Here is a 20,168-nt window from a genome sequence, read left to right on the forward strand (position 1 = left end):
TTAAAAGTCAGGTTATTAGCACTTGTTTCTACAAAATGGATAAGCGACAAGACTTTTGTCAGGGACTATATCCTTTTTTTTTTTTTTTTTTCAAATCCACATTAATAATGTGTCTGTGTGAGAATAGCAATGCATGATGATGTATTCCTTTCTCCCGAAAAAGAATCTGCGTACAGACCAGACAAGAATGTGCTGAATCTTAGTCCCTGGTGACAGGTCAAGGTATATTTTTCTTTCAGAGTGCAACACTATCAGTGTTTTTCTTCATTGTGCACAGTAAGCGAGAAGACGAGGTAAAGGGAGCTGTGGGAACATCCTGAAAACTGTGGCAGTGCCGCAAATAAAGCTCGCGCGAACAAAAAAAAAAAAAATCGGGGCGTTGAAAAAGCATTTGAATTGGGGGTCAGTAACTAGAGGAATGAGTCAACGAGTTTTTAAAAAAGTAAGGTAAGTTTAGCAGGAAAGGGTGGGGGAGAAATGAGCGAGAGGATATGGAGACAGGAAGGAAAAGGAGGGATAGCAAAAGTGCTGAGGAGCCTGTGTGATGCATTAAAAGCAGAGAAAGATGGAGAGGAATAAAAGGGGAAAAGACAAGGATGGTGCTAGCGGCCTAGGACGGAGAGAGGAGATGAGAAAAAAGGACACAGAAAAGGTGGGGGGTAGTCTCTTTCTTCAGCTGCTCTCTGAGGCGAGTACTTGAAAGTAATTGGTTCCTGATGTGAACCTAAGCTAGGATGCCCAAAGAAAAAGGCCCCTCTGTAACAACCTAATGTTTTTTCCATCCTGATCTACTGGATTTTAGTAAAGCCCTGGTTCTTTCCCAGCTACAGTAAACAACAACTACAGTGGGGAACAATATGTACTCTTTATTAAGCAGTCAAAAGCCGGTTAGAGTTACAAATACCAGAACATTAACATGTGATGTGACCTGCAATCTACACGGAATGTGCATTTTCAGGCACATGGCTGTGTGCCGTAACATAGAAGGTTGGCTTCTTTTCAGACATTCAGAGTGAGTAAGCTCACTTATTAGGGGTGGACTTTCAAACCAGGACATGACTTCATATCTGTGGCATACACCCAAGTTTGCCAAAGCACACCACGCTTTCAAATATGGACAACAGAGCAGCAGACATAGTGGCGAAATCATGTGGTCATCTGCTTGACAACCGAACAGATCCATTTCAATTACCAATTAAGTTCTGCTCGAATGGTGTTTGTGAATGCATTTGGATGTATAAAAGCATGTTGGAGTTGCTTGGCAAAGCTGAACATTTCATCAATGGCAGACATTTTGATTGCATGTTTTATTCTGCACAACATTTGGGAGATCAGGAAGGACAATTATTTGACTAATTAGGAATGTTGACAACTCTGAGTACTTACCTAGACCTGAAGCAGTGTCTGTATATGTAGCTCCACGTTGGAAGCACACAAAAGGTACAAGCAGTCATCATGCCAATGCTTTAGAAAAACTATTAATCTGTCTACCACATGAATCACTCACTACTTGCTGTATTTCAACAACTGAGTTGGTTACTTTATACATTCTGCACAAGTACTTACTTTACTCACTACTTTACTCACCTTATTGCTTAACCACACATTATTTACAAAGTGAGATATTGTACGATATACACTCGCCTCTTGCAAGATAGTGGCGTTGCAATGATAAACCTTTGTCCTTTCAATTCCTCAGCCACAAACCTGAGCAGTTGTGAGATTTCGTTGCCGTTCCAGTTTGCCATCTTGATAGTTTTTAATGCTTATCAAATGTTTCGTATTGCAGTGAATGAGAAGAAGAGTGCGTTGTTGTTGCATGATACTTACGTCATCAATCTGCACGCTCCCAAGCTGCACATTACAGTTTATATTCCGACAACACAGCATACAGTAAATGAACCGTAATTGTCACTGGGATATTACACATTACATTAATGTATAAAGTTGATGTAAACTGAAACAGCAGATTCTGTTCACACATTATGTAGGCTCTAATGCGCGAACCGAGTAAACACAAAATTACTTCACGGCATCTCTGAAAGAGGCCAAAGTTGAACCTGTCTTTTTGGTCAATTAGTAGTTTGGATAATGATGGCCAATTAATTGGGCAGTTAAGTAAACTCTTCTTAGCTTATATCACACACAATAACTTTAGAGAAGCAAATCACCACCATTGCTTATATACTGTATAAAAAAACCAAAAACGTATCTAGGGATGGGTTCCTATATAGAACCGGATCCGTGTGTTTCAATTCCATGGAATCGTTTGGCAATTTATCTAACAATTCTCTTATCAATTCCAACCAGCACGAATTACGTCACGTAACTTCTGTGTTCTCCACTGCTGGAGACACCATTAAGTCCAGAAAGATCACGACATGTATCCTTCCTGAAAAAGCAGGCATGCTTATTTTTCTGCAAAAGAATTGTTAATTTTGCACATTTGCACTACGAACTGTTCTGTTGTATTTGACAGGTTTTTTTTTTTTTTTTTTTTTTTTTTTTGAGTGCTATCAGTTCATGTCCTTTTGAAAAGGATGATTTTTAATTTATATTAGAAAAATGTTTCAGTAAAATGTTAGACATTCTTGTGTATTTGCCACATATTGCCATAGTTAACATTAAGGCTTTGGGCCTCTTTTCACCTCGTTGTGACTTGTGATTAAACAAACTCTATGCCAATCAAAATGTCTGTTCTTCTTTTCCCCCAAATTAGAATCGATAAGAGAATGGAATCGTTAAGCAATATCGATAATGGAATCGGAATCGTAAAAATCGTATCAATTCCCATCCCTAAACGTATCTGTACAACGCGATTGTGTGAAAAGTGTTTGTATTGCTGCAATAAATCCGGCAGCCTGACCGTGTTGACAAAGCTTAAAGGGTAATTGCACAACAGGTTGGAAAGTGTCGACAAGAGTGCTTTAGAAAAGGAACACTATCGCCGGCAGTGAAGCTTTTATCATCTGTCACTACCTGAGATGAAGGAAGTCAGCATGGCTCATCTGTCGTCTCCAGTTCATAATCTTTCCTGCTCATTAAATCAGCAAGAGCGACGCTGTCTGCTTGTCATCGTTTACTCTGGACTTTGAGACTGCTATAAGTCCAAATCAAATACTTTAGATGAAAAAGAATATAATAAATAAGGGCGAGTAAATAATTATCTGCACATTGGACTGTAGCAAACTTTTTTAAAGCACAATTTTTCTTGCACACGCCGACTTCTAGTCACGTGATCTGCTTGCTCATAAATGTTTACAGTTTTTTCCCCTTTGGAGATGACACAAATGGTCGCTCCACTAGCGCAATAAAGCAGAGAAGAGCAAAACGAAAATATCTGTTTTTTACTGTTAGAAAATGACAGGAGTCTTTTAGAACAATATGTGAACAACGTTTTACCAATTCATATCATATCATCATATTGTACAAATGATCAAGGGGGAAACAAGCAAATCATAAAAATAAACCGATATAAATCATCTGGTCTAATTCCTTGGTATTTTCACAGGCATTTTACTCATTTGACCAAAAGTTGTCCGATGATAAAACAAATGCCAGATTTAACATAAGACAGCATTCATAACATGCTATATGTCCAATGAAACATAGTTTAGACGTTTTGTCAGCTGTTTGTTATCACAAAACTCTAAATTAAGCTTTATATGAGCTTAGAACTCAAAAGAACCAAAATAAGTCTCAAATGTTTTTCTGAGCCAAATTCCATTATACTGTATGAGGTGATATGTTAATCAATACTGTGGTCCTCAGTTTAAATCCTCAATTCCCTGCATTTACAGAAATTTCTGAGGTTATTATATGGTCATTTCTGTTGATCATTTTAGGGTATTTGTACTTTGTACTCCCCCCAGCGTCAAACTGTCTACACCTATCCACACCGACTTATGCCATGGCTCCAGAAGTGCAATAAAGCTTGCCTGTCACATGCTCACTAACTGCTTTTCCCAATCTCTTTGAGCCCTGCCTCACACCCCATGTGAAAGGAACCCTGACCACCTCTGCTACAGACTGAACTGGATTTAATCAGCAATGCAGTTTGTATTTAGGTAATGGAGGTCCTTTGGTAGACTTTAGAACGGGGGTCAGCAGCCCGCGGCTCTAGAGCTGCATGCGGCGCTTAAGCGCTGCCCTAGTGGCTCCCTGAAGCTTTTTCAAAAATGTTCAAAAACAGAAAAAGATGGGGAAGGGAAATATATTTTTAGTTTTAATATGGTTTCTGCAGAAGGGAAAACATGACACAAACATTCTTTTAATTGATGATGTTATAACTAAGTTAAACTTGAGGCAGCATCATACAACAGAGTAGTTACATGCTGCGTTATTGTCTATAGGATTCACTGCAGAGAAAATAAACATTTACCATATTTTCCACACTATAAGGCGCATCGGAGTATAAGGCGCACTCTCAACGAATGGCCTATTTTAAAAACGTTTCATGTACAGTGGGGCAAATAAGTATTTAGTCAACCACAAATTATGCAAGTTCTCCTACTTGAAAAGATTAGAGAGGCCTGTAATTGTCAACATGGGTAAACCTCAACCATGAGAGACAGAATGTGGAAAACCCCCCAGAAAATTACATTGTTTGATTTTTAAATAATTTATTTCCGAATTAGAGTGGAAAATAAGTATTTGGTCACCTACATACAAGCAACATTTCTGGCTGTCAAAGAGGTCTAACTTCTTCTAACGAGGTGTAACGAGGCTCCACTCATTCCCTGCATTAATGGCACCTGTTTTAACTCATTATCGGTATAAAAGACACCTGTTCACAACCTCAGTCAGTCACACTCCAAACTCCACTATGGCCAAGACCAAAGAGCTGTCGAAGGACACCAGAGACAAAATTGTAGACCTGCATCGGGATGGGAAGACTGAATCTGCAATAGGTAAAACGCTTGGTGTAAAGAAATCAACCGTGGGAGCAATTATTAGAAAATGGAAGACATACAAGACCACTGATAATCTCCCTCGATCTGGGGCTCCATGCAAGATCTAAGAAGCAAAAATCCCAGAACCACACGGGGGGACCTAGTGAATGACCTACAGAGAGCTGGGACCACAGTAACAAAGGCTACTATCAGTAACACAATGCGCCGCCAGGGACTCAAATCCTGCACTGCCAGACGTGTCCCCCTGCTGAAGCCAGTACACGTCCAGGCCCCTCTGCGGTTTAGAGAGCATTCAGATGATCCAGAAGAGGACTGGGAGAATGTGTTATGGTCAGATGAAACCAAAATAGAACTTTTTGGTATGAATACAGGTTCTCGTGTTTGGAGGAGAAAGAATACTGAATTGCATACGAAGAACACCATACCCACACCGAAGCATGGGGGTGGAAACATCATGCTTTGGGGCTGTTTTTCTGCAAAGAGACCAGGACCACTGATCTGTGTAAAGGAAAGAATGAATGGGGCCATGTATCGAGAGATTTTGAGTGAAAATCTCCTTCCATCAGCAAGGGCATTGAAGATGAGAAGTGGCTGGGTCTTTCAGCATGACAATGATCCCAAACACACAGCCAGGGCAAAAAAAGAAAAGCTTCGTAAGATGCATTTCAAGGTCATGGAGTGGCCTAGCCAGTCTCCAGATCTCAACCCCATAGAAAATCTGTTGAGGGAGTATAAAGTCCGTGTTGCCCAACGACAGCCCCAAAACATCACTGCTCTAGAGAGATCTGCATGGAGGAATGGGCCAAAATACCAGCAACAGTGTGTGAAAAGCTTGTGAAGCGTTACAGAAAATGTTTGGCCTCCGTTATTGCCAACAAAGGGTACATAACTAAGTATTGAGATTAACTTTTTGTATTGACCAAATACTTATTTTCCACCAAGATTTGCAAATAAATTCTTTAAAAATCAAACAATGTGAGTTTGTTTTTTTCCCCACATTCTGTCTCTCATAGTTGAGGTTTACCCATGTTGACAATTACAGGCCTCTGTAATATTTTCAAGTGGGAGAACTTGCACAATTAGTGGTTGACTAAGTACTTATTTGCCCCACTGTATGTTGAAGATGGTCAACATAAGTGAATGTAGAATGTAGTGCATGTAGAATTTGTTTCTATTTATTTTAAAACAACTGCTAAGTGGCATATTAAGTACAAGAAAGTGTAACAGTGATCAGAAATAGTTCAATACTTGAGCAACTTGAGTGGTAAATGATCTTGAGCATTTACATCAGAACATACGGGTTACAGCATCGTGAGGACTTGTTTATAAAATTAAAATGAATTCATTTGTTCAACTTAGGGAAATATTTTATAATATTGACACAAACTGGAAGTCTTGTTCAGGAGTAGTGTTTCCACTGCAACAAAAAGGGAGGACAAACAGTTAAGCAAGTCAAAACAGGGAAAATATTTTTGTAATAACTTCGTTGACAACCATGAGCACTTCCTTCCTGGAGAGAATTGACTGTCAGGGTTATAGCAGAAGTTATTTTCCTCTTTCCCTTGTGTTTTCCTTGTATTCTGTAATGCCATCTCCTCTGCTTGCTTATCAAAACCCCAATATACATTGTTACTCTGTGGTCTGTCATCTATTTGTTGCCCTTAACACTCTTAGATGCTATCCAATGTTATTTTAAAGCTCTTCACTGAATACATAAGTTTCAAGATAATTACTGAAAATAAGTGCAATGACTGAAAACTGCTGAAATATGTCAATAAACCCTTTTCACCTCCTTAGTGAGCTGGATTTATTTTGGCCAGTGATAAAACAGGGGCTTCATGATGTAACCAGAGAACTGGTATGAGTTGGCCCTTCTCCAATATATATTCGGACTGAACGCTGCCATTCGTACAGTAGTTATGTGGAGCATTTACTACTTCCTCCTTCACAATAATTTTGCTCATCAAGCAGCAACAAAGTAAAATATCCATTTCATTTTCAAAATAGAATAATGTCTCTAAATTTTAAGACAATACATCTTGAATAGCTTGTTAAGCAAAAATGCATTGAAAACATCTTGTTTTGAGTCATTTCTCAATTGTTTATTCTCATTTTCTTGGGTGTTGCTAAACTTATTGATTTTACACAATACTACTACAATGATCTTAAGTACTTCCCAGTGAAGTTTCACAGACATCAGAGTTCTTCACTCTTGGGTCTTTTAAGTGTTATGTGATCTGAAATTAATGTATTCTAAACAGTCTCTGTCATGTTGCAATGTAAAATGTGTGGTTTGACATGAAACATGCGCTTTTCAATAAAAAGGACATATTTTTCTTAAAACAATTTGAGTCTAAGGCAGCATCTTTGTGTAACAGTCCTGAGATCAGATGTTGGACTTGAGCATGTTTTTTGCTGGACTTTTTTTCTTTACTTTCTTTTTATGACTTTTTAAAATGTAGTATACGTAGCAATAGAAGAAAATGTTAAAGAAAAAACTGATCTTACAGCATAACTAGTGGTCGACAAGAAGTTATGACTGCCTTGCTAAACACCACATTGCAGCTCACTAGTAGATCTACTTCTTGGACTCTTGCTGTTGTCTGTTTTCTGCTTTCTGTCCCACCAATCTACGGGTAATGCTGTGATAAGATAAGGAGAGAAAGATTACGAAAGATGAAAGCACAGTGTAGATGTGACAAACAAGGTAATAAAAAGCCAAATTGTATGTCACAGTGAGAAAGCAGTGAGTCAAGAATTTGGTTCAGTGGTATTTAAATTACTTCTTAAACTGACTCTAATCATTTATTGGGGTGTGTGAGGGTGGGTGCTGACAAAGGCATCTCGTGTTTTCAAGACCCCTAGTAAATCTTCCCAATTGTTCTCAATTTTGGTGCCCTGGTGCCAAAGATGTTGCAGCGAGAGGCCCAGTCATCTGTTAGAATTGGGTCTCAAACCAATTCCACAAAGGGACACAGTGGGTGCATGTTTTCATTCCAACAGAACAAGAGGAATCTTTTCGCCGATATGGTGTCTTATACAAGTGCAATCAGTTGATTTAAGTCAGGTGGTGCTTGTTTTAGGACAAACCTCATTGGTTAAACTATGCTGGATCTGTTAAAATGAAAACCTGCACTCACTGCAACCATTTGTGGAATCAGTTTGAGACCCCAGCGATAGAAGGTCAGAAGAGAGTCACTACTCCTCCATGTAAAAAAGTGCTCTGAGCACATCCCACTGGGAGCAGACCTTTAGGATGACCCGGGAAATACTATAGAGACTGAGCATCCTGGTCTGCTTGGGAATGCCTCGGATGATCCCGGAAGAGCTAAATAAATCAGATGGGAAGAAAGAGGTCTGGTTTCCCTGCTTAAAGCTGCTGCTCTGGCAACTCAAATCCAGACAGTAATGAGTAATGAAATGGAAGACAGACGGATCGATGATAATGTGGGACACATACTTTCTCTCAGGATTTCACTTTTAGGCAGTGACTTCAACATGGCCTCACCTGTGTTCTAGTCTCCCATTGCCTCCTCCTCTGCTCTGATTCCACTACATTGTGAAAGTCATACTCAGGTCGGAGGATCAACTCCTTTTGAGTATCCTCGCTGTTTCCACCCTCGTCCCCTCCTCTCTGAGCCCTGAGGACCTTTTCGCGCTTGGTCTCACGTTCCAACATCTATAACACGAGTATGGACATATCACAGTCAGTAGTTTAATTTAAAATCCATGCTAAACGTTAACTATTGAATAAATTATTCAACACTCGGTATATCACACCTCACCAAGGAGTTCCTGCTCATTATGCTGTGGGGTGCAAAGTCCTGATTTGATATCTATTAGTGTTGCAATACCCTGCTGAGAGCCACAAGCTAACCTGCATCCACCCTCATGCACATTGAGGCTACACAGAGCTTCATCACGTACCTGAAAACATCTGGTTGATTTAGCAAGAATAAAATACCATCACAGAAACATGAGAGATCTTCTCATCACCTTGAGACTTAGAGTGGGATCATTCTGTTTAAACAAGATGTCCCAGATATCCAGTACACCATCCATCTTCACGGTGAAGAAGACCGAGGGTCTGACAGGACTCCAGCAGCCATCTGTTAAGTAATCCGTCTGGTGCCTGATCACACCAGAGAAAGTGATCATAGATCTCTCCCCTTTATACTAGAAAGGTAATTAACTAAAAGGTTGTGAAAAGCAATGACAATGACAGATCTTTAAGCCAGTAAATATAAGATTCGGATATGATAACACAAAATAAAATTTTACTTAGTCCACATGACAGATGACTCCTTGATGTCCTGTGACCAAATGCGGGCTCCCCAGTCTCCCACGGTGAGGAAATTTTGGGAAAAGAAAGGGTTTCTTTGAATGGCATAGACAGGGCCATGGTGGCCATCGTATGTACGGACAATTCTCTCAGCCGGCGTTTCCGCTGCCTTGTTGCAGTATACAACAGCCCCCTGTTCCGTACCCACCAAGAATGTGTCTGGCTGTAGACAGAGAATGACTCTAGTGAGAGCTCACATTTTTCTGATCATGCAGGGGCAACAAATGAAAACAATGTCAGGTATTGGGTTTTATAGAGACACTAAGTGAGTAGGGCATACTTTACTCGGACAGTCCAGATCAGTTATGTAAAGTTTAACATGGTACACCTCATTCTCTCCTGGACAATTGAGAAATCTCTATTTGAACATGGTAAACTTCCAGAGGGCGGAAAACTCTCAGGTGACTTGAAGTTCCGCTCTGAGACCCCCAATTTGGCCAAATTTGAAAATTGTCCGATATGCATGTGTGATACATCATTAGAAATCTTAAAATGTCAATTTTCTGGGGGAATAAAAATTTTGAACTGGAGGGCATTTTTTAAAAATGTTTTTTAAACTGCAAAACCCTATCTGGAGGCGAGAGCATGCGAGAGCAGAATTACAGACCCCATGACTTTAACGAGATATTATCCCGCACTTACCTTGTTTCGATTCAAAAACTGCATGTAGCATGTATCAATGATTGTCAAGACACAGCTGTGAATGGTCAAAGCTGGATTTTTGGGGGATTTTATGGGTGAAACATGGTCATATAACAAGGGTCGCGATGCAGAAATCGCAGACATCAAGGAGTGGTCGAGATTGTCTTTTTCATATATTTACCCTTTTAAATGTTTTTTTTTTTTTTTCAATTTTTTGTTTTTTCAAAATGCGACAGTAGATATCCGTGACTTTTTTAGAGACACCATTTTTTTCATTATGACGTAATTTGTTTAAAAGTATAAAATATGTGAGTGAATAATTTTTTTGAGTCGATTTTTTTTTAAAAACGAAATATGAGACATCAATTAATGATAGTAAGCTAAAAACGACAGACATTTTGAATAATAAATATAATTAGTTACCTCCGTTTTATGGCTGGGTTGAAACAAAAGCGGTTGCGCGACGTCTGTAAACGGGGGTTTTCAGGGTAAAACGGACAAATTAAAAAAAGTTGGGGGGCTTAATGCGCCATGAATCTGCTATGGCAGCATATAGACATATTGTTTTATCAAACACAACAGTTCTTTTGGCTTAAAATACAGCAGTTTCTTTTACAGAGGAGCGAAAGAGAAGAAACTTCTTTTTCAGTCTTGTCTGTGTTTTCCGCCAGAGGCATGCAACGTAACCTGACATACTTTTTAGTCGAGTGTGAATACTTCTTAAGTTTGTGACCCACTCTTGTGTGCTTAGCTTCAAATGCAAATGATGCTGAAAATTGTGAAAAGACAAAAACAAACCATGGAAACGTTATGATCCAGAGAGATGGCTCCTAAAGCTTTGTCTTGGTTGTCCTTCCTACTAAGGTCCAGAATCAGTCTGTCTATTGGCTCATTCAACTGGCGGACATCCCACCAGAGAATCTATTAGAAAAGACAGTCAGTGTTCACTCTATCAGGCTGAATGATCCAAACAAAACATATGATTTATGTATGGAGTTGAGACCATATTCTATGTAAATTTTTTAAACTTTTTTTTAGGACTGTCAAACGATTAAACATTTTAATCGAGTTAATTAGAGCTTAAGCATTAATTAATCGTAATTAATCGCAATTCAAACCATCTATAAAATATGCCATATTTTTCTGTAAATTATTGTTGGAATGGAAAGATAAGACGGATATATACATTCAAAATACGGTACATAAGTACTGTATTTGTTTATTATAACAATAAATCAACAATATGGCATTAACATTATTAACATTCTGTTAAAGCGATCCATGGATAGAAAGACTTGTAGTTCTTAAAAGATAAATGTTAGTACAAGTTATAGAAATTTTATATTAAAACCCCTCTTAAAGTTTTCGTTTTAATAAAATTTGTAAAATTTTCATTCAAAAAATAAACTAGTAACTTGCCATTGTTGATGTCAATAATTACACAGTGTTCATGAAGCTGAAACCCATAAAATCAGTCGCACCCAAGCGCCAGCAGAGGGCGACAAAACACACAAGTAACAAGTGGACATTACACTGTGCTGTCATTTCAATCTGTTTGAGCGGAGCATGTGCGTTAAATGCGTCAAATATTTGAACGTGATTAGTTTAAAAAATCAATTATCGCCTGTTGACGCGATAATTTTGACAGCCCTACTTTTTTTCCCCTTCACTGTCTGACATGAAATCAGATTAAACACATCAACACGAGATCACATGGGATTACTGAATTTATTTCGATTTGCTGGATAATGGCGTAATGAAAGGATTTTTGACAGTTTCTTAATTTCTTTTTTCAGTGCATAAGTCAACATAGAGCAGGGCTTCAGGTTGCCCTCAAGTGGAGGTTTTCCTAATCCTAAATTCACTTCTGAGTCAATTTGGGGTTGAATTGTTTTCTGAAGGCATGTTTTTAATGACAAGAACTACAAAGTAGATGCTATTAGGGACTACTTTTTTTGTGACAAGATTAGGTAGACAGATGATGGTTGGACGGATGGACGAGATGAAAGATGGACGGACAGCCAGTATATGTGTATATATACAAGTATATTGTAACAACCTGTCCATCAGTGGAGGCAGAGAATGCGTCTGTCCCAGAAGAGGATTTCAACCACAAGACCTTGTAAACAGGATCTTTGTGAGACTCTTCCGAAGGGGTAATTGCCGCAGGACAATGGCCATTACGGGAATCCCATAACACTGAAAGAAACAAAACCTTACTGATGAGAAGCATGTAGAGAGAGAGACGTTCAAATGTGAACCCACCAATTTGCCCATTAACGCCGCCACTGATGAGAGCGTGCATATCATCTGGGTTGTATTTCAGACAGATGAGTTGAGTTGTCGAATTAAGAGTAATATCAGGTTGGGTAGGGTTCTCTGCAACACATACACAGTACTCAAAGACTGTATGATTTTCACTCTGTCTGTTGTACCCACCGATGTCCCAGATGTAAGACTCTTGGCTCATGTCTATATTGGCTTTCTGCAACTCAAGGCAGCAGTAGGCACCTGCCAGCTTTGTGCCTCCCTTTGGTTGCCAAGAAAGGCAGGTGACGTGTCGTTTCACCAGGTGTGGGTCTCTGAATTAAGATAATCAGTAACATTTTCAGAGACTGTAGATACAGTGTGAAATTTTGGTTAGTGCTCCTGCAAGAACTTTACCTGTATACATTAACGATTTTTACACATGGTTTTTCCTGAGTCTCATCCAGCAATTCTTCCTCCTCAAAATATTCTTGGTAGATATCCACAGCATTATTTTGTCCAACACATTGTCCTACAAGCTGTATCGAAGAATATTTATTGATATTTCATGATGCCAAAAAACACAATGATTGAGTAAAAGTGCACATAGACTCATGTTGTATTTCAACTTACTGTTCCTAGCACTTGGACGCTATTCATGTAGATTTCATCTTTCTCTATCTTCTTCCTAAAACGTATAGTTTGTTCCATTTCTAGGTGGTTGATATCTTTGGGCCAGCCCCCCTCCACGTGATTAATCCCTTCGTTGTCATACTCAAACCTTTCTGTATTGACCTTGAAGGAAATATCATCAACATGCCTCTTTAACATAGATATTTAAATAGGTCTATTCAACATGACAGCAGGCGAGGCCTTTCATTCACCTCATGCTCCGACATTTCCCAGCAGCCCTGGACACCCAGGTCTCTTGTTTCCTTAAGAACAAACTGCATTGCCAGCTTTTGATTTGGAGGAACATCGATTAGCAGCTCCGCAGGACGGTCTGAAAAGAGACACTGGCGGCCAAATTCACTGCGTAGCTTCACATATTCATGAATAATCTCCATTCTGTTGATTCCACTGCCTTGTGAATGCTGAAATGGAAAAGGGATTTATTTAGAGAATTACAAAAACAGTCAAATATTGTTACTTTCTAAACAAATACAATAAAAAAAGGTGTCCTTGTTGCAACAGCTAAAGCACTAAGAAGAAAATAACATTCATCAAAGGCACACTTACAAAAAAAAACCTATCAAACTTTGAAATAGAGTTATACATCACTGAGATTAACATCATATCAAAGACAGCAATTGTGACATGTTGTGATGTAGATGTTCTTTTACAAAATTCAGATTTACCGTCCACTGGTTTAGAACAGGTCGTTTATTTACCACATAAATTATCCGTGAAATATACTGGACTATAGACAAGTTTCCTGAGCGAAATATGGGCGGCGCCATCTTGGACAATGTCTGCCTGAACTTCCGGTTCGGAAAAAACATGAATTACAGTTGAAGTAAGCAGTGTGTTGACAACGTTAAAAATGCAAAATTAAAGCAGGGGAACTCACGGACTCTCCAAAAATGGATTCAGCATGATGTAGATGAGACGTACTGTAGATGTGATTGTATGATTGTTCTTATAATTTTGTTGATCATTCGAGGACAAAATTATAACAACCTGTCAGCCTATGTTGCCGTGAGATATAGATTGATATGCCGGCCACTTGAGTGACCAAAATGAGTTGAAATTACAAATTATATTACATTTGCCGAATGCAGAAGGGCTGACATGGATTTTGTTGTTACAAGGAAATACTACAAGGTATGTATTGTACATATAAAGAAAAATAGTATGTCATTCTTTTTTATTGCAGATATTGATCGCAATAAATTTGTCCAAGATGATTCCATTTATTGGTTTATTTAAAACAATTAGTGCATGTGCAAAACAGGTCAATAAATTACAATTTATGAAATAATTAGAAGAATATTAACCAAGGTTGAGCATACGAGGAATGTGTTATCAGACAACAGAGCCTAAGGGAGCCAAACTTTCACCCGATATTAAGTGACCCTTGGCGGCATTCAGACAGGCGTTCTCTCGCTGCCCTCGGTAATTCCAGCTCCAATAGCATATCTCAAAGTTGCTGCAGTTAAAAAGCTTGTAGTTGGATCTCGGGATCGAGCTGACGGTCCGCCGCGAGGCGAGCCACTGTCTGTCCCAGTCCCTGCCTCTTGGCCGCCCCCGGGAGTCAAGCCTTCCATCATCATAGAACGCACGTAGTCTCGATATATGTCCATCAACGTACAAGTCAAGTTGTCTTCCCTTGCCTAACAGCGTTTTCCAGCGGTAAACAAATGAACAAAAAAACTTGTTACACTTGCATTTAGCGTTGACATAATTGTGCCATCTACATGGACTAATTAGCAACAGGCTAGCAGCAGATACAGTAGTTGTAGTAAATAATATTAAAGATCATCATAATTAGGGAAGGGAATCGAAATCCGATTCCAATTCCGAACCGGTTCCTATTGTTTCGAGGCCTCGACATCACAATGAAAAAGCCTTAACGATCCCTTTAACGATTCTTAAAGACGCGTATTGCTTCCTGACGTGTCTTGTTGTCCAGACGCGTCAAACTAGCATGGCGCCAAGAACCACTCGCTCCAAAAATTGGCTACACTTCACCAGGAAAGAGGGTGAAAATGAAAGGTTACGATGGTTTAGCACGAGCATTGCAGCCGCAAACATAACAATGAGAACACATAGGTTCAAACGCTCAAAAGTGTGTCTTCACTTCATGAGGAAAAATTACAACAAAGCGACTTGCAGTCATTGCAAGGTGGAGATAACTGCATCGGGAGGGAATGCGACTGCACTGTCCTCACCGAGGACACTGGCTCAGTGGTAGAATAGTTGTCCCCCAACCCAGAGGTTGAGGGTTCAATTCTCAGTCCTGATGAACTCGTCAAAGTGTCCTTGAGCAAGATACTGTACCCCACATTTCTCCTGGTGTCACCAGTAGGTGGGTGGTGAGATAGTGTAAAGCGCTTTGAGCGCCTTGAAAGGTGGAAAAGCGCTATATAAGTATAACACAACACCACCACTGAGATGCTAAGGCTCAGTCCTGGCTATACAGCTAGCTAAACTCCCAAATGATGATGCAGAAGACGCTGGTATAATTTGCTGACTTTATTCAACCATCACTTGAAGAGTGAAAATAAAAATAGAAATGAAACAAATCAATATCGTCCCCAATAACAAACAGGATCGCATCAACGTAAATCAGCGATGATTAGCTGCTAATACAGTAATAACACAAACGGTTAGCATGCGTTCACTAGCATTAGCACATCGTTCAAACCACTACATAACTGGATTAAAGGTCCGATCGCGAGTGGAAACACACAACAACAACACAAAAGATGATACATACAGGCGTTGCCTCTGTAGATATTTTACAAACATTAACAAATGTTTGAACAGACTCGTAGCAGTGTTTCCCTCTCTCACTAACTCCCTCACTCACTTGGATGGGACACTTCTTCTTCGCGCGTTAGCGCGCTCTTCTTCAAGTGAGCGCATTCTTCTTCGCATCAGGAAGCTCAAGGGCGCCCCACTTGAGCGTGAAAGCACCATAAAAACTAAAAGGCATGCATTTCAATATAATGGCAAATAATACACTTTAACACATATTGCCAAAGGCAGAACAACGACCTATATGCCAATATTTTTTATTTCTATTAGAAAAATGTTTCACTAAAATGTTACACATTCTTGTGTATTTGACACTTATTGCCACTGTTAACATTGAGGCTTTGGGCTTCTTTTGACCTCGTTGTGAGTTTGTAAGGTTGTGATTTCTGATTAAACAAACTCGATGCCAATCAAAACGTTTGTTCTTCTTTTTCCCCAAATTAGAATCGATAAGAGAATCGATTAAGAATCGAATCATTAAGCAATATCGATATTGGAATCGGAATCATAAAAATCGTATCAATTCCCATCCCTAATCATAATAACAATCATCATTGTAATAACAATATCAAAAGCAGCAGGTCGTTGAATGCGAAAAAGATTTTAGCTTTAGTATTTTTTGAGCACAGGACATGAAAATCCATGGATAGGAAGAACAAACCTTCCATAACAACAGCGGCAACATGGCTACAAAAACACCAAGTCTTTGTAGTGGCACGAGCTTGGTTCCACATCTGCCTTCATGAACATGTCGTCCTCCCCTGTTGCGATGATGGCAGATGGATGCGGTATTTCCAAATTGTCTTTTATAAGGGATTTCAATGAGTAATGTTACTCCAGCTCCACTGTTGTTTTGAATGGAGAAATTCTAAAACGGAAACTGCTGGCAAACATAAGGAAGTAAAGCGGAAGTACCTCGGAAACTTGTCTATACAGGATGTCTCAAAAAGAGTGTGACAAAATCATCACACAAAATTGTATGTCAAACATGGAAAATATTACGAAACTAATTTGGACTCGTGTTGAACATAATGTAAAAATGTATTTCATTTTTTACAAGTACTCAAACACGCCCCTCAAACGGCAGCATGGACAACATTAAATAATATAAGAATTCGTCCCAAACACGCCTCAGCATATTGCAGTCCACGGTGTTGATTGCAGCTGTTATTCGTTCTTTCATGTCATCGATATTTGCTGGACGTCGCGGTGTTCCGGCAGGAAATGGTGTTGTATGTGTGTTTTGGCACATTCTTTTTGAAACACCCTGTATTACTTGACCACGCACTCAGATAAAAGTGATTTTCATCCAGATGAGGACTGTCCAACAGCAGCATTTCAAATGTTTTGCCGCTGAACAAAGTTCAGCCCCTGTTCATTGCTGGCAAAAATGGGCCTTCGAAAGACAGAAGCAGCATTTTTTTAAACCTAAATAATGTAAACAACATGTCTATTGTTATGAGACAAATGAGAACAGTACAGTACGTTGTTCACTGTTTTGTAGCTTTAACACTTTATTACATGAGAAAAGCAGCAGGTTCAACACCTCAGTAAGTGCTCACAGATGGTGCTGAGTTAGCAGATTTAAATGTCCAAAAGGCAAATACTTTCTTGTGGCACGAGGAATTGAATACAAGACCATTATACCAACATACCGGTAGTCACAGGAAGAAATATTTTACAGATAAAAAATGGAAGGTTAATAGGAAAGGAATATAGTCTCTCTTTTGTGTCTCTTTTTTTCTTCCATCTCCTTTGCTCCAGACTTCACTCCCTTCCTGTTGCTCTCGTTTAACAAGTTACTGAGGAGGGGGGAAATGTGTTTCCAATTAAGCTCTAGGGGAAAAAAGAACAACTTGCAACTGCTGGGCACTTGGAGAAATTCCTTTCCTTACCAAAAAAAAAATATTCAGATGAATTGCTTGTGAAAAGTCAAAAGCACAGAAGCACAGCATTTTATTGAATGAAATGTTGCTTATATTATTTTGACTTTTTTTGTTGTTTTTGTTTTTTTACAACAATATTGTGTATGTTCGGAAAAGCGCGTTTACTGAGATAACGTCATTTTCCCGCGTAAAGGCATATGGACCACGCGGACGCGTCAGGTATAAATCCGCCTTAATTCGATTGCAGCCATTATCTCGCAAAATCTTTAATATTATATTTCGATATTTTTATGCATGCAAAATTTCTTAAGTGGGTAAGTTTTCAAAAGGTGCTATAAAATAATACACTTTAAATATATTAATCACTTGCAACAAGGACAAGGGCAACGACATCGAACTCAAAATGGTAGTTCCATCGATGGATATTTGACCGGTGATAACTCCTGGTGGGCGTGGTGTCCATGCGCATGCTCAGTAGCGTTTCAGAGCACAATTCGACGGGGAGCTGAAATCGATAGAATACTGGCCCAAAAATACTGCTTAATGATTAAGTGAGAAGGTGTTAACGGCTCCAATTTAGCAATTTAGCAATAAATCTCGGTCTGAGCGCAATGTAAAATGATTTTAGAGGACCTTTGAGGTGGTGGTCAAGGAGAGACTGGTTAATACATATATAATTTATCCTCATGGACAATTTGTTGTCTTCTATTAATCAAACAGTCATATTTGGGTATTTGTGAGAGGAATTAAAAAAAAAAAAAAAATTATATTTAAGCTGGAACCTTTGATGCATTTTTTTGGTCTAAGTTTACTTCCTAAAAAAAGTTTAGAAGTACTTTTTCGCAAGGCTTTTTCTAATGAGCCTGGTCCGTAGGTGGAGTTTGACTTTTGGGGCAGGGGGTGCACAACATGCTGATGACCACCAAACGCAGTGTCAGCAATAAAATTAATTTAATTAACAAGAATATTTATAATAATAAGTTGAAAATGAGCGTTTTTTTCCCCCCCATCAATCTTAAATTAAATACGTTAAATACGTTCTGAATGTAAAAATGTTTTACTCGAGTTTCTCCAGTTTATTAAACATCGATGTCCAAAATATATAAGTGTGGTTCATTTCTCGCTTCAATTAATTGTTGAAGTCGACATAACTCATAACTAATGTGTGTGCGTGCGCTCCCGCGTCCAGGCCATACAATTTTTGACGGGGGTAACTACATTGCCAAGACACCGGTGGTGGCTCTGTTGTACAATTAGCATCTTTAGTGGGGCAAATTGAAACTCCGCTCACCATTTTGGCAGCGCTCTTTGGCGGTTCGTGGTCCACATTTTCAATCCTTGGTTCTTGCTCGTTACTTGTTGTCGCTTTTGAAAGCTTAGGTTTGAAAAAAATACGTATATCCATCTTGCCTCTTCGGTCCCTGGTTGGTTTTGGCTAAGCAAAGCAAATGACCGTCTAAGGTGCTAGTCATATTATCAGTTCGAAAAATAATTTCGTGAGAATGTGTGCCTAGTGCAGTTGCAGAAGCGATGCGTACACAGCGAGTCCATTTCTCTTATCCAATAGTTTATTTTTGCGGCGTCTTGTAACATTACTCAAATGCTCTTTATCCAAATAAAAGTAACAAAGCAAAAGACTCAAAAACGGAACAGACAAAATGAGTACATTGCTTTCGAGCACAATACACTAAGCCACGGTCAAAAACTGTTTTGCCATCCTAACTACCAACCCTTGTGTCATGATTAGCTGTCATTTTAAGTGTACCGTGGCTGACTCCAGGTGAGTGGAAAGAAACGTTTGACAGCCCCTAGAGGTAAGGAGTAGTATCACAAAAATAACACAATCGGGAACATGTCTCATACAAATTTTGACCCATTATAAAAAATTTTTTTGTTAATTTCATTCATTTTTGTTGATTATTTTATTGCTTTGCAACTTTTATATACAATTTTTACTGAAAAACTCTTAATTTAAAAATCATATATAGGAAAGTCAATTACATGCAATGACACTTTTCGGCCACCAGGGTGGGTCTGCCCCCTCCCCCACCCTTAAACTCCGCTTATGCCCAGGTCGTCTATATATTTACCGATGTGTTCTTCTACATGTTGAAAATATGCATGAAGTTAAGGCAGGGGTGAAAGTGGGCCAGAACAGTCAGGAACAGAGTATATCGGTATAACATTCAGGGCCAGAACGCAGTTCCAGTATAAGATTCAGGGCCGGAATGCTGTTCCGGTACACGGTGCTTTTATTCCGAAAATATGACAGCAACTGTCAAAACGCTATGTAAAAAAAAAAAAAATGCTAAACTGCCACACATGCAGTTCAGCTCCCAGAAGAAAACAATCTACCAACATCAGATTTACATACACAAGTGTTAACAACAAGAATAATAAAGTGTTTGTGTAGCGTAACCCGTTTCTACCAATATTTATTATTGATTTTATTCCACGGACGGCATGGAGGTTTCCCCAGCTGCTGCAGTTATCCGAGTCTGACGATGATGAGTCACGTCAATGTGCGAACGCACACAGAAAAGCAAAACGCCTGGACCCATTCATCCATTCAATTGGCTGACATACTGACATGTGATCAGCAGAGATGGTTAGCTCTGATTGGTTCAAGTGTGCATGTTTTCTGGAATAGCAAAAAAA

At 39.1% G+C, this 20,168-nt stretch overlaps 1 protein-coding gene across 4 annotated transcripts; it reads right to left on the bottom strand.

Annotated features, from left to right (window-relative positions):
- Positions 1-6,007: 6,007 nt before the first annotated feature.
- Positions 6,008-13,330, bottom strand: LOC130905690 (dynein axonemal intermediate chain 2-like). Of its 4 annotated transcripts, none has more exons than XR_009061143.1 (12): positions 13,029-13,330; positions 12,778-12,939; positions 12,562-12,683; positions 12,163-12,479; positions 11,957-12,096; positions 10,696-10,818; positions 9,195-9,418; positions 8,910-9,045; positions 8,694-8,840; positions 8,422-8,592; positions 7,422-7,555; positions 6,008-6,330 (listed from the first exon to the last, which is right to left on the bottom strand). XR_009061143.1 is itself a non-coding variant. In XM_057819293.1 (12 exons), exons 1-12 carry the CDS (start codon positions 13,209-13,211, stop codon positions 7,544-7,546), a joined length of 1,677 nt encoding a protein of 558 aa, XP_057675276.1. In that variant the 5' UTR covers positions 13,212-13,330; the 3' UTR covers positions 6,008-7,543. The 4 variants fall into 4 exon arrangements, 3 of the variants coding, with proteins under 3 accessions (XP_057675276.1, XP_057675275.1, XP_057675277.1); XM_057819293.1 differs by having other exon boundaries at positions 6,008-7,555; positions 12,163-12,276; positions 12,337-12,479; XM_057819292.1 differs by having other exon boundaries at positions 6,008-7,555.
- Between the last annotated feature and the right edge of the window lie 6,838 nt (positions 13,331-20,168).

The sequence above is a fragment of the Corythoichthys intestinalis genome, chromosome 17, assembly GCF_030265065.1.
Source record: "Corythoichthys intestinalis isolate RoL2023-P3 chromosome 17, ASM3026506v1, whole genome shotgun sequence".
Classification (NCBI taxonomy): Eukaryota; Metazoa; Chordata; class Actinopteri; order Syngnathiformes; family Syngnathidae; genus Corythoichthys; species Corythoichthys intestinalis.